At 47.7% G+C, this 14393-nt stretch overlaps 1 protein-coding gene across 1 annotated transcript; it reads left to right on the top strand.

The window, feature by feature from the left end:
* Positions 1-534: 534 nt before the first annotated feature.
* EDN2 (endothelin 2) lies at positions 535-11791 on the top strand. Its single transcript, XM_069623047.1, has 5 exons — positions 535-688; positions 2522-2669; positions 6770-6889; positions 7793-7891; positions 8446-11791. The coding sequence occupies exons 1-5, from the start codon at positions 625-627 to the stop codon at positions 8552-8554; spliced, it is 540 nt and encodes a 179-aa protein (XP_069479148.1). The 5' UTR covers positions 535-624; the 3' UTR covers positions 8555-11791.
* Positions 11792-14393: the final 2602 nt, after the last annotated feature.

Consider the following 14393-nt stretch of genomic DNA (forward strand, 5'->3'; position numbering starts at 1 on the left):
CTGAATCTTTCATTGATCTATTGGTTTTTCAGAAGCACCGGTCCTGGTATGCCAATAGTTGTGCCCCTCCCAGCGCTGCCACCCTTTCAGCTGTAACAACCCGTCACGTCACTGAAATTGCGGCACTCGGACTGGCCTGGCAGGGGCACCATCCAGACATACCTTACGGAGGCACTTGCGTTTCTGCCTCCTTCGCCTCTTAGAGGCACTGTGGCAACCATGGTGGACTCTGCCCTAGCCCTTCACGGGCGCCAGGCCGCCATGGCACTGTGATGTCACATACTCCAGTCGAGCCTTGCAGAGGCGCCAAAGCCGCCAGTGACTGATTCTGCCGCAGCCCGTCACACCCCGCACCTGCTCCCTTACAGCGCCGGCCCAGTCCGTCGCCACTTGGCCCAGACCCAGCTGCTCAGGCGCAGAGAGCGCCCGGGAAGGAGCAGGGAGCCAGTCACTTAGCACTTTGCTTACACGGGGGAGTGGGCGTGGCCCGGCCGGCAGGGGGCGCGGCCGCGGGCGGCGCTTATAAAAGGCCGGCTGCTGTCAGTTTCTGCTCAGAGCACCTGTAGCTCAGCTTTTAGAGGATCGTCGTACTCCCCCCAGGATTATACAGAAGCGCGAGCGGCGATGGCACAGCGACCGGCCAGCGTGCTCGCGATCGCAGTGGTGCTCTGCATGGCGCTGGAAGAAGGTGAGCCACGAGGTGCGCTGCGAAAGGCACTGCATATCGATCTGACTATAGATACCCATTGATCGCCCCTGTCTTTCGCTCTCCCTCTATATGGTGCACGCATGCACCTGCTTTGGCCAGCATTCACATTGTCCTCAATATGGAGGTCCACTGTTTTGGTGTAACTGGCTTAGGGTTAGTTTGGAATAATATCTTTGAAACTTGGGGTCCACCGACAGTTTGTACCTCGCCACTTCCTTATTAAAGCATTTAAGTCGGTTTAATGTGTTTGCTATGTATGTGCCATATTGGCTATATGTGCAGCAGTGATGCATAAGCACGTGGTTAGAGAACATATATATATTAATATATTCCTTTGAGCCGTATTGCTGGTCTGTCTGGAAAACAGCCGGATGCGGATCTAAATTCACGCTCTGATCACTGCATGCCGGGAGTGCCATCGTTGTGAGGTTTGGCGTGCATTCGTGTATGTGTACAATCGGAAGCAGCTCTTATTTAGCAAGTGCCCCCGTGCTTGGCGTGGAAGGGTGGCACGCGTGCCCAGGCGCTTGAAATGACGAAGCGAGGACCGGCACTGCAGTTTACAGGTCGGCTGCCATTCACATGGCGCGCAATGGGATTTCATGTTGTTCAGTGCTGCGTGTTTAGTTTTGAAGCCTTTTGTCCGTGTCCCTGGCAAGGAATTTGACACTGTGCATTTAAGGGATGTTTCGGATTAGTGCAAGGTGGGCTTGGCAATAGGGGCATTTACAAAGTTTGCCCCAGGCAGGGTCATTGAAAGGCTAGCTGTGCTGGAAAGGGGTCTAATATACAGTATATACTGCGTGACAAGTGTAGCCTGGCACGAATCGGTTCCCATGCGTGGATGGTCCGAAAAGGCACACTGGGCACTTGTTCGTATATGCTGATATCCCTTTTGCTTGTGACCCCCCTCCCCCACCCCCACCTCTATTGTTGGTCAGACTCGCGGCTAGGTTTATATAATGATCAATTCACGCGAGTCATTGAAATGGGGCAAGGGAGCGAAACTGATTTGCGCAGGATCAAACAGTTTGCTCAAGCGCGGAAGCCGAGATTACTCCCTTGATTGCACAGTTAATTAACCCCCCATACTGCCAGTGAAATTATTCCTAACAGTAGCCATGCTGCAGCTGATGGTAATCGAGATGCGTGCAACACTGGTGGGGTAAACTTTCGGGGTTAGTGTCCAGTGCATTTACATTTGCACTCTGCACTTTTTGTGTGCATGTAACTATCTGTACAAAGCAGAGGATACTACCGCCTATTGCTTTTTTTCCCTGGAAAAGGGACAACATAACCTTACTGTGGTGCAGTTCCGAAAGTGTGCTTAGCTTCGTATGCAGTCGTGAAGGGACTGGGCGAAGGAGACGCGATGTAAATCGCCTTCGAAAAGTTGGCTAGAATGGGTGCTGTGGTCCGGCACGCTGCTGCGGCTCGTACATGCGCTCTTGATGTGCAGCCCGGCGTGTTCTTTAATATTTTGCAACCTCTTGGCGTGTTTTACGCTTGTTGAGAAATTATGTAAAGTGTTAAGGTGGCAGTGGTGATATGCTCGGTCTCTACGTACCGAAAGCCCAGACCGTAGACTAGGGACAGACCTGCGCACACATACACACGCGCTGGTAACACAGCATGGCAGTGTCTGAGGGCAGGGGCTCAGACAGAGGGCTCGGAGCACGCACCCGCCGGCAGCTGACGAGCACTAACACAGGGCTCCATAACCTGGGCTGATGGCAGGTCTGCGCGCATACGCTGACAGTCCCGGACCTAAAAGGCAGCACTTGACACGTTTTTCTTTCTTGACTTTTACAGGTAAAGGGAACCCCGCCCTGGAACCGGGCCTCGCCCCCGCCGCCGGCCCCAAGCACCTGCGAACCAAGCGGTGCTCCTGCAACAGCTGGCTGGACAAGGAATGCATCTATTTCTGCCACCTGGATATCATCTGGGTCAACACCCCCGGGTGAGTGTGCGCGCGCCTGGGAGCCCGCGACGCGCGCGGACGCTCAAGCGCCGGTCTCCTGGAGGCTGGCTGTGTGACTGACTGCCCGTGGCCGGTGTGTGAGACCGTGCTAGGAGATCAGAGAGTGCCTGACGGCGGTGAGAGCGCGCATACGGATAGCGAATGATATGTGACATGTGCTGGGGCTGTGTCTGTGTGTGAAGGGGGGGTCGGTAGACACCGATGCATATGCGGGTATTTTGAGGTGATTTCTGTTATGTCACGTTGTAGCTGTATAGCGCCTCCTAACATTTGATAGGACCTTGAAGCGATGTAGTCAGGGTGGCCCTTCCGTGAGAAGACGAGAGAAGGGATACATGGAGGGTCATATGGTTAGAACACATGAATGGAGGGAAGGGAGGAAGGCTGATTGCATAGATAGGAGAGGTCCGGCGAGAAACTCAGAGAAGGGAGCCCGAAGTCGGGGAGGGATGGGTTGGAGATGTCGAAAGGAAGTGAATCAGTTGGTGGATGGTGAGCAGAGGGACGTGGATAGGTAGGAGTGGGAGTGCGAGCGCAACACAGTGGATTGGTAGACGTGGTGGTGTTAGGTGGGTGATGGGGATAAGAGAGATTTAGGAAGTTAGACATGAGTTGTGGAGAGAATCTACAAGCTGTAGGGAGAGACCGAGTAGGTGAGGCCACATCCAAAAAGAGGGGGTGGGGGAGGGAGAGGACATAGGAGGAGAGACAGGGGGGAAACCATGGAACTGGCAAAAAAAAAGGAAGCGGGAGATGCAATGGCAGAGCAAGAATCGCAGACATAGACCCAGAGCCTTGGAACAGATTCCATTATCAGGAGGGATAGGCAGTGTGTGGCTTGCCCGATCTACTATCGGGTCATGCACCTAGCAAGCAACCCAGAAAGACAATGAGATAGGAGGTTTAGTTTGCAGCCAGCTCTCCTGCGCATGCGCAGTGTTATGTTGAATTCCAGAGGGCAGCGGGGGCCGGAGGGTGTGCAGGTGATCAGATTTGAGTGAAGTCCCATTTAATTAATGTATAGTAACATTATGCACCGATTGCTTCTCCCGGGGTGGAGCCCCGGAGCACCCACGCACTCGGCGTCCATGGGACGCATTCAGTTCTCGGAGTGATACGTTAAGCGCATCCTCCTTTAGGGAGGATACGCCTCCCATGGTGTGTCCTTTGAATATATTTTCGAATGAGAATATAGGACTGTGGGCCGCTAGAAGCCACGATGGGCAAGTTATGATTTCTTGTGAAATGATACCCACTGGTCGTTCGCTACAGTTACTGGTTGGACGCAGCACACTGTCCCAAGGGCAATCTTGTGTTCCATAGGTCTTCCCAACACAGCATCAGCAGCCCTGTAGGGAGTATTCCAAGTACAATAGTCCCAGGTATTCAGGGAAATCCTGAGAATCTTAAGTGACCCATCTTTGCATGTGAGAGTTCTCAGAAAGTGAAGGCCTAGCAGGCATCTGGAAGCTTTGGCTCTCCAGATGTTTTGGACTTCCACCCCAGTCAGCATGGGCATCCTAGCCCAACAGATCTAGAGGGCCACAGTTTGCAGACTCCTGGTATGGAAATCTAATTCATTCCGAGTGACCTGTAGGGGAATTAAGAGAATTCCCAGGAAAACTGGGAGAAAACCATGTAGGAGAGTTCCCACAGGTACACACAAGAATCAGAACTATACTCCAAGACCTACAGCGAATGCAAGACTTCCCAGAGACCTACATAAAAATGTTGGGAAAATTCCCAGAAGCCTTTGGAGGAAATTAGGGATCATTCCTAGCTCCATTGGCCTTTCAGGGTCATCGGCACTTTGGGAGGCCTGCATTAGGCACATGCCAATAATTCTTTGCCACCAACATCTGTCTACATGAGTGAAAGACCATTACCTGGGATTATTTTACACTGTGACCCATATTATTCTCGAAACTTCTGAAGCAAAGTGCTGTCCAATTTCCATGGCTCCTATCGCCCTCATCTCAACCCGTGCTCCAATTTGCAAATCACCAGTTGGGGCTTAGTTCTGAGTGCTGTCAAGAATACATGTTTCCACCTCCAAATTCCATTTGGCAAACTGTTTTGAAAACTGCATCTCTTTCACAGACCACTTGGAAAATAAAATGTGCCCGAAGTTGGTTTGTTGCTCTTTGAATAAAAAAAAAAAAATCCTGCCAGCGCTCTTGGTAGCGCCCTTGCTTTCAGCACCCGCTTGCAGTCCAGGTATTTTAATCTCCATCGTGAGTCACAAAAACGTACACAAAAGGGATACCTTGACGCTGAGACACGCTGCGTTTTTAAAAATAGATTCCCCTTCTGGGCAAACAGCAGTGTCTCCTCCTGCCTGCGAGTGGCAGCTCCTCCACTGAGCAAATATTTGCAACATATTCTCGTGGCTGGCGGTTCAAAACAGCGCTTAACCTGCTTGCAGGTAACTCCCTGGCACGCTGCTATGCACTGACTGCATAACAAGCATTCCCCTTGACAGGGAAACAAAAGGGCTGTTGACATGCGGTATTAAATTACTTTATTGCCATAATTAATTCGTGTCTGGACACCTTTTTTGAAAACATTGTTCTGATAAAAAAAATCCCAGCTGTTCAAGGGCAAGAATAATGGGTTGTCAAAGCCAATGTTGCAGACTGATCAGTGAGATAGCTTGATGGGTTCACTTCCTGCTGCTGAGACCATTGTGCAGGCTGCAAGTCGCACCAGCAGCCTGGCTACCTCTTTCATTCTTTGGAGGTGCATGCCATGATTTTCATTGACTAGGGTTAAAAAGCAGCTGTTTGTCATTTACAATTGCTAACACATTTTGGTCTGCCAGACTCGGATTAAAATGACAAACTCACCCTTTGGAGTGTCTTTCAAAGCAATAATGACTGGTAGATGCTAGCCACGATTTCCACATGCTCCATACTGTTCCTATATTATACAGTCTACTGAATTCTGTTTGTGGACGGCCACATGGAAAACACATTCTCTTGGTATGGTACAAACAACTGGGCAACTAAAACATTCGTTTTCCTTGGCTCTAGGCATGTATGCAAGAATAATGTTCAAGCTCATTTTTTAGATTATATATGTTTAGTTTCTGAGGGAATAAACAGGGTGAACTTTCTGTTCTTCTGACACCCCCATTATGACCAAATTATCTTTCCTAATGCAGTTCTCCAGGTCAATCCCTTTGTCTTTAGGATGGATTCAGCCTTTATTTCATTTAGAAACTTGCAAGGACCGGTCTTTCAATAAGGCATTTTGCAGCAGCAAATCATAGCACCCTGCTCTGCAACTGCATGAACATTTGATTTAAAGGGGCATTATAGGGTAGGAGAATTGCTGCTACTTTTAATGAATGACATCAAGATGTCAGCTCATAGTCCCTCTGGGTCTTCGTATAAAGATCATTGAAAATTATGGGCCTGATTTTAAAAAGCATTTGAGTGGGATTGCACCATTGTAAAACACTTTTGTAAATCAGGCCCTATGTTTTTGTGTTTTACTATGTCCATAACACTCCCATATTTAATGGGATCAGCCTTTCCCTCTTATTCCAGTACTTGATATTTAGCGAAATAGCAAAAACAGCACGGGTAATTCAGACTTTCTGATGAGGGAGAATTGTTTATCACCAATGCTATAAAACATACATCACAATTAAAATGTTTAATGAGATCACATTTTTTTCTTCAAATTCAACTCGTAGCCTAGTGCTTATTGAGTGCAATCCTGATTCATCCAACAGCATTCAGTGTGAACTTGTTCAAATCATTTCCAAACCTGAGTTGCTGGTAGGAACCGCTACACACATACTCGTGTCTTTAAACAGGGACAACTAAAATGGGGTGTGGAAAGATTTACTTTATTCTAGTGATGGACAAGAACAGCCAGTTCACTCCTGCCATAAACAGTGTTGAAAGCAGAGCATAGTTTAATTGTAGCAGCACTGTGTTTGAGCAGGGCCAGGATCTGTGTTTATGGCTGTTGGCATGCTGGGGACTTTCATAATTCTAAATGATAATGGCATTTGCCTGTGGGAGCAAGCCCTGTTTACTTATGCACCTCCCCTGCTTATATATTCACAGGCAGACCAGTCCTTATGGCCTGGGAAATCCAAGCAGGCGTCGCAAGCGGTCTCTGTCTAGGTGTGAGTGCTCCAACTCCAATGATGGCTCCTGCTCTACATTCTGCCAGCCAAGGCAAAGGTAGGCACTAATGCTCATGCGATTATGCAAACCTTTATTGTTTATTTACATTTCTCGCCTTTTCTCTTTCTTTCTTTTTCCCTTTCTTTGTCTGAAATCCATTTTTATGCAATGCATGCAAGGTAATGCCTGTCTTTGAATGTAAGGGAGTCCCCTGCCCCTTCAGAACAGGTGGTAGCTCAGGACCTACGTCCCTTTCTCAGTACATGATTGCTAAGGGCGGTGGGTTCTTTGCATCATACACCACACAACTCTTTTATGACATTCTCAGATAATCCAATACATTCTGATATTGTGCAATGGGAAACACACATGCACATAACTAGCATGCCCGATGCATTAACATACGTCCAACCAACACACTCTATCAAGCGACTGATGACAGGATGAACACGACGCCCCCACGGCCTCAAAGTTTGCCCTAATGTGTCCCCCATTGCTGCACCTAAAAAGCCTTAACAAAGCTGCATGTACAAATCACAAAGGGAGTCCCCAAAAGCAGCTCAAAGCTCCCAGATCCTCTTAGTTGAGTGAATATGTGTCCAGGCAGAACAGCCGTGCATGCCAAGGACTGACACCAACCCACTGCAGGTGTTGAGCCAGGGAATGGCAGATGACAGCTTTATGAGGCTGAAATACCTTTCTTTAAGCCAAGCTCCCCACCACTTCATGCTTGCAAGGGCGGGTAGATATAAAGTCATCTTTGATTAGGCACTGAAACTGCCAGAGTAATACATTAATATTGCACAATGCAGCGACGATTAAAGATAACCTTTCCATGGAAGGTAATCTTGACATAGCATGTTATTGCTGCCTCGCCCTACTGAAAAGCATTGTTTTATAGTAGCTCAAGATCTTTGTGATGCAAGGCTGGTAGCTCATCTATTGTTTATGATCCTTCAGGCACACCCTCGGCAGTAGTACAGCACCTGAGAGGAAAAAAGCAGCACTGGGAAGCCGTGGAAAGCTGCAGCGAGGCGCTATGCTCCTGAGGGCTTTGAGGTAAGCATTCTATCCAATTGTGGCGCAATTAGTCACTGCACATTAAGGAGCTTTGGCACACACCGCAAATATATTGGTATTCAGCATACAAGTTGTCTTTCACATAGTGATTCAGCAAGACAGGTGGTCTTCTCCAATTATTATGGCATTGATTTTTTTCACCCAGATGGGGTAGACCATCTGATCTTGGTCAATCGTCTTTATTGCCACGTACTTCTTCATATATTTTATGAAACCTTTTTTTTCTTCCACAAACCACTGAACCGAATCACAACCTCATAGACAGTCATGAACATAATCCTTCAATTCACACACTCAACCTGCTTTTGGTTGGTTAGTTGTTTGGCATTTTGCTTAAATGATTACATAATTCACCTGCCTGTGCTTGTCTCGAAGTACAGGGAATTGTAAGGGCAGGGCTTGAGGGACTGTTTGTTGCCATGTTCGATCTCACAATTATCCCAGTCTGATCACACCCTGATCCTGCACCTGTGAGGTCAGTGTCTGAGGCCATGAAGAATCTGTATTGACCACTCTTTGTCTTCTCTTTGTAGGGCTGTTGCATTTTCCAATTCTCAGCATACAAGGCAACCACGCAGTCTTAACAAGAACTCCGAGGGTGGGGTACCATGGAAGAGCAATGTTTGGAAAAAGAGAAGATAAGGGGCACAGAGACCAGGCCTATTCATCCCAAATGCTCTGAAGTTGGCCGAGATCTTCATCAACTGCTGCCACCCAAAGAGGTGAAGGCAATCTTGGAGACAACACGGATAGAGCCAGGGGGACCAGCAGAAGAAGTCGGCGTGGCAGATCACAACTCCGTCACACGATGCTGCAGCTGTGCCTCACTATAACTGTGCACAAACCGGAGGGGGGGGGCAGTGAAAACCTCCTCCTCAGATGCACCAAATGCTCAGGGATCATTGAGGATCTGCTTTAAGTGGACGATTGGAATTGAGTTCCCATGGACATCAACCAAACGTATCAATGGGATCTTAGGAAGAGCGCATTTTAAGATGGTGCATAAATGCAGTACTTGCGGTCTGAGTGTCAGTGAGTGTGGCAACCTGGAATTTGAAACAACTCTGTTCACAGGAGAACCTGAAATGGATTTGCTGTGGAGTGAGATTGCATGGTTCTGGGATTATGTATGCCTTCCCTGGCCCAAAATGCACTGTCACCCTTCCAAGGAATACTCGTCTCTGTTGGCGTAGGAAGTGAAGTGACTCTCTCTATCATGCCCAATCATCACACTGACCGTGTCCACAGATTTCATGAACCTAAAACGAAAATCTGTTTGCACTGGATCAGCCGAACAGGACCAACGAACATCGGGAGGATCAAGAAGTAATGGTTTTCAAAATTCACGGTGAGGACCTGTTTGATAGACTGGCCTGATTCCAGTGCCGCGGCTGCCGGCCAGTGGGGTCTTCTTGTTTCCTTCACTGGATGGTTCAACAGACAAAAACTGGTAAAGGGCCGTATTCCAAGCAAAGACTTCTTATCAAGAATATGTTGGCTTAAGGGAACCTTGCAATCTTTTCCCCAAAGTAGTAATGATTTCATAGGAATGGAAGACTGAACTTTTGGAAAAATATATTTGTGTATGCAGTCAATCGTATTTCATTGTTTCTGTACGGTTCCTTTATCCCCTTGACGAAGGAGTCGACCCTACACAGGAGGGCTTGTAGCCTGTGCTACAGACACTACCTGCAAGGGGGGATGGTGTCAGTAAATCTGGGTTGGGTGGCATCAGCAGACTGTTGCCAGTAGGTCCATGGTGGAATCGGTCACATGTCAGCCACGTGGCTTGTGTTGCAGGCCATTTAGAAACACTGGCCCATCCATAATCCACTCGTTCACCTATAGGCCAACCCACCTCTTTGAGACCATATGTAGGTGGGAGCGGAGAGGTATATCATAGGAACCCTAGTGGCGGGCTCACTCAGATGTGACGTGATAATGCCCATCATAACATATCTTACACCACATGCCATGCAAAATACACTCTATAACATGTGCTGGTGGTTCCTTAATGTTTTCAAATAAGAAAGCGATCATCCTGGCACATCCGGCTTGAAAGTTATGTATACAAGAGAACTATCTTGCACTTGCACTGGGCATTGAGTTGTGCTGAACTGTCACTCTATCACAAACTGCCTTTTACAGGGATGGGTAAATATGGCAGATACGGGAAATGCCTCCTTTAAAACTGATGCTAACGCGGCTTCTCTACGGATGTTTTGCATCAGGACTCCCATGGTCACTCACCAATACCTAGGCTGGCTGGGGCCGATGGGAGTTGAAGTCCAAAACATCTGGGTCCCCAAAGATGGCCAACCCTATTATATGGGGTGCTGGATGCTTGTTATAGGCAGACACGCGATGGTTTGTAATTCTCACGATTCAACCATTGGTTTGTTGTCCATTGGTTGCACTTAATGAACATGATAAACACCCGACTGGGGGACAGGCTTGGTTGCTGTCTCTTCATTTTCCTGCTGTTTTTTTTTATGAGTCTTTTCAATATTTTATATATTCCGTCTTTGCCTGTTTTGTTCATTTTAAACCTTCCCTTTTTACCCCCCCTTTTCTTCCCTTTCTACTTCCCCTATCCGTTTTCCTGTCTGTCATTTTTTTGCAATAGTATTTTTTTTTAAAAAACAAACTTCTTTGAGTTTATCTGGCGATGAAAAGACACTGATGAAAATAAACGTTCCCCAATACGTTTTCTGTAATGACTGCAAGGCCGCATTTATCACTCCACAAACATAAATATGCCAGCTATACAAAAAAAGTAGAATTCGCTTAAATTAGGACATTCCACGGAATTGTGAGCTACAATCCGTGATCAGTGTTCAGCTGACGTAGGCAAAGCTTTCTTGAAACATTGCAGCCTACTAGTTCTCGAATTGCAACAGTTTAACCACAGGCTAAAGATCTGCATTTCGGCAGCAATGTTCTGACTTTGAATGTAGGATGTGTAAGGCTCACGGGCAGAAAGAAGCACACTGGCCTGAGGAGGAAAGTGAGTGATTCCGCAAAGAGGGGTTGAGGTGGAGTGAGTCCCATGTTAGGTCCTAGCCTCATCTCGACCAGGCTTTCAAGGGCACTACCCGGTATGTCCTGGAAAAAGTTTGATTGCCTGATAGGCCGGTCTGAGTATGCAACATGGCGCATCTTAGTGGTGTGCGCACATACGCCTCGGGGAAGGACGACAGCCTTTTGTAGCCTCGGTAATCCGTATTGCGGACCACACTCTCTCCACATGCACACAACCCTGCATAGGCTCCCGAGACTTCAATGAGGAATCAAGATTACAAGGTTCATGTTTCATTTCGTAGTGCAATGATGTAGCCGGTTTCAAGGCACTTCCGACTTTAGCAGGCGTGGGAATCTGGGCACAAGCAGACACAGCATGTTGCCCAGGATCACATGAGACACACTGTCAGAAGCTAGCCCCGTCTGTCTATGGTTTCTTGTGTCCACGGTAATTAACTCAGCCACCAAGTCTTACCTCCACCCCAAGCACCATTACTTGTGTAGTGGCGTCAAAATGCCAAGTATCCACTGAGAGAAATCACTGAATGTTGCAGACTGACAAAGCACTTCTGAAAAAGTTGAATTTCTTACTGTCATAAAAACTTTGCACATTTGTTTATTTTTTTATATAGCCTCTTTTGTGCTTTGAGCACATCTCAATGTACTTTTAAACATCCAAAACCAGGGATGTTGACTGCTACTGTGTTGTCCCATGTATTTATGTGTAAATTAACAGAATTTAATAATTTATTGCAAGTAATGCAGCATATGCAGCCTTTATAGCTTGCTCCTATTTATTTATTGTATGAAATATTTTATATATAAAGCGTTTACTTTGTAATAAAATGCCAAATATGATCTACACGTGTACAGTGATGTCTTTTGAATACATGTGCTGAGCGAGGCCGCCTTCTGCCAGTGGAGAATGTTCATAATATGAGAATGAATTGTACTCTGTCCAGGTGGTGGCAAATGATGGCTCCATGATAAACGTCGCACATGTCATACGAGCCATCCATGCGAGCTGCCCTCTGCTGAGAATGAAGGAAAGCGAGCCTAGCTTAAAGCAAGGCCTTGTAACCCACTTAGGTGGACCCCAATCACGTGTTGGCTCTGTGTCATACCAGCGCGGAATGTCTTATCTGCAAATCATTCTGATCTCAGCCATTAGGCCGCCGAGCCCAAAATGCCAGGCAAATCGCAGGCAGCAGGCAACCTACCTCTCATCTGCCTGCTAGCCAAACACGTTCCCTCGCCTGTAAACTGCCTCTGTCCCTCCCTCACTTCCTCTGCCTCCACTCTAGCACTTCACTCCTCATGGTCACATCCCGAGCACAGCTGGCTGTACCACCTGCCCACATTTAAAAATGCCCAATGTTGTGTGTCCTTGATTGATGCATGTCCACCTATGTATTGTTCCCGGTGTCTGTTGCATTTACTCCCCTCAACAACCTGGTCAGAACGTCCCTCAAACTCACCTCACTGTAAGAAGCTCACTGACTGCTTCCCATCAAATCTTATCTATTGTACATCCTTCTGAGATGAAAAGAGCATTGTTCTTCCCGTAAATAAATAAAACCGTGTCACTGCCTCCTTGGGTATCAATGAGGTGAACCTGAGGTACAGCTGCCTCATTGGGAAACCAGGAGACTTCCAGCAGGCCAAATGCCTTGGGAATTGGTAGGCCTGGGGTGGAGTCAGGCCTGGGGTGGAGTCAGTCACTTGTCAGCAAAGGCCCATCTAGAGATCTTCACATGCCCCCCTAGGCAGTTTTTCTCTTGGCACACAAGTGTAAAACCCCCACACACCCTTTATTACCAGGGTTCAATGTTGGGACATGCAAAGGGCATGTTGGAACATAAATAACTAGGCACTTTTTCCTAGCTGACACCATTGATATTTTATTTGTATTGCGCTCATACACAAGTGTTTCAGAGTGCAACAAGGCAAGCGAGGGCAACAAGGGAGAACAAAAACAATGATATTACTAGGCCCAGTGAAATTGAGAATGCGCAAATGCAAGGAAGGGGTAAAGGGGAAATGTGCAAGGGTGGAGGGTGAAGTGGACCGTGCCGAGCAGAGGAAAAACAGATAAATGATAAATAAATACATGATAAAATCAACAAAGTGGCAAGTGCTGGGTTAAGGCAACATACAGGGTGTGTCTGGTAAGTGCAGGGGCAGGGTGGCTGTATGGTTACAGATGTAGACCCCAGTGCAAGTTGTTGCCGGGAGGCTGTGCGGGTGGTTGGCAGAGTGAGCAGGTACCTGGGTGTAGAAGTAAGAGGTTAGGCCAAGTGCACGGTGCCGAGAGAGAACAAATCAGCAGGGGGGATGAGGGGCGAAGGCAGAAAAAAAGAGGAAGGTCTTGAGGTGCTTCCGGAACCAGAGATGGTTCTCCTCGGGCTTCAGAGTGGCAGGGAGGCTGTTCCAGAGGGAGGCCCCAGCCAAAGACAGAGATCTGCTCCCAGCTCGTTTCTTTGAAAAACTAGTGACCCTGAGGGAGTTAGAGGTAGAGGAGTGAAGAGCTCGAGAGGGGAGGTATTTCTGGAGGGAAGGTGAAGGTATTTTGAATCCAAGCCCCAGAAAGCCTTGTGAACAGTGCAAAGGGTTTTGAATTGAATCCTTGCATCGACTGGGAGCCAATTGGGAGATCTCAGGGCTGGAGAAATACGATCCTGGGGCTTGAGGCCCAGGACAAGTCTTGCAGTCCTCTTCTGAATGAGTTGCAAATGGCAGAGAGTAGAGGCAGGTAGGTTTAGAAAGATGCTGTTACAATAGTCCAACCTAGAGAGAACCAGGGCTCGGGAGACAGTGAGCTTCCAGTGTAAAGAGGAAAGTTTGACTTTTTTGAGACGTCAGAGATGTGGCCAGAGAAGGAAAGCATGGAATCAAAGATCACCTCAAGGTTCTCTCCCTCGAGGGAGAAGGTGTGCCGATGAGGAAGATCTCCATCTTGCTGGCCTTCAGGCAGAGATCATTGGCGGCACACCAATCCTGAATGGCAGATAGGCAGTCAGAGATGAGAGAAGGAGAAGAGGTGGCCGAAGGAAGCCTGAAAATGAGTTGTGTCTTTAGTGTAACACTGAAAGTTGGAGCAGAAAATGGCACTGCTGTCGGAAAAAGTTGCAAGGTATTGGTTGAAAAGCCATGGTGATAGGTTAGCACCCTGGGGAACACTGCAAGTGGAAAGGGAAATAGATGAAAGGAGGGACACAAGTTGGAATTGAGAGGGTCGATCTGAGAGAAGAGGTCAGCCAGGCCAGAGCCTAATCGGTGATACCCAGGTTGTCACAGCGACGGTTGAGCGGGATGGTATGTTTGACCGTGTCAAAAGCAGAAGAGAGATCGAGTAGGATGAGGACAGAGGGGATGTTAGAGTCCAGGTTGGAGAGATCTTCATGGATGTTCAGGAGAGCAGTTTCTGTGCTTCTGCCAGCTCTAAAGCCAGACTGATGGT

The sequence above is a fragment of the Ambystoma mexicanum genome, chromosome 11, assembly GCF_040938575.1.
Source record: "Ambystoma mexicanum isolate Mex_15411 chromosome 11, UKY_AmexF1_1, whole genome shotgun sequence".
NCBI classification, from domain to species: domain Eukaryota; kingdom Metazoa; phylum Chordata; class Amphibia; order Caudata; family Ambystomatidae; genus Ambystoma; species Ambystoma mexicanum.

Coding starts and splice junctions, on each gene's coding strand:
- EDN2 (XM_069623047.1), top strand. CDS start 625: ATGGCACAGCGACCGGCCAGCGTGCTCGCGATCGCAGTGGTGCTCTGC. Junction 6,890..7,792: donor TTCTGCCAGCCAAGGCAAAG/GTAGGCACTAAT, acceptor ATGATCCTTCAG/GCACACCCTCGGCAGTAGTA. Junction 7,892..8,445: donor ATGCTCCTGAGGGCTTTGAG/GTAAGCATTCTA, acceptor TTCTCTTTGTAG/GGCTGTTGCATTTTCCAATT.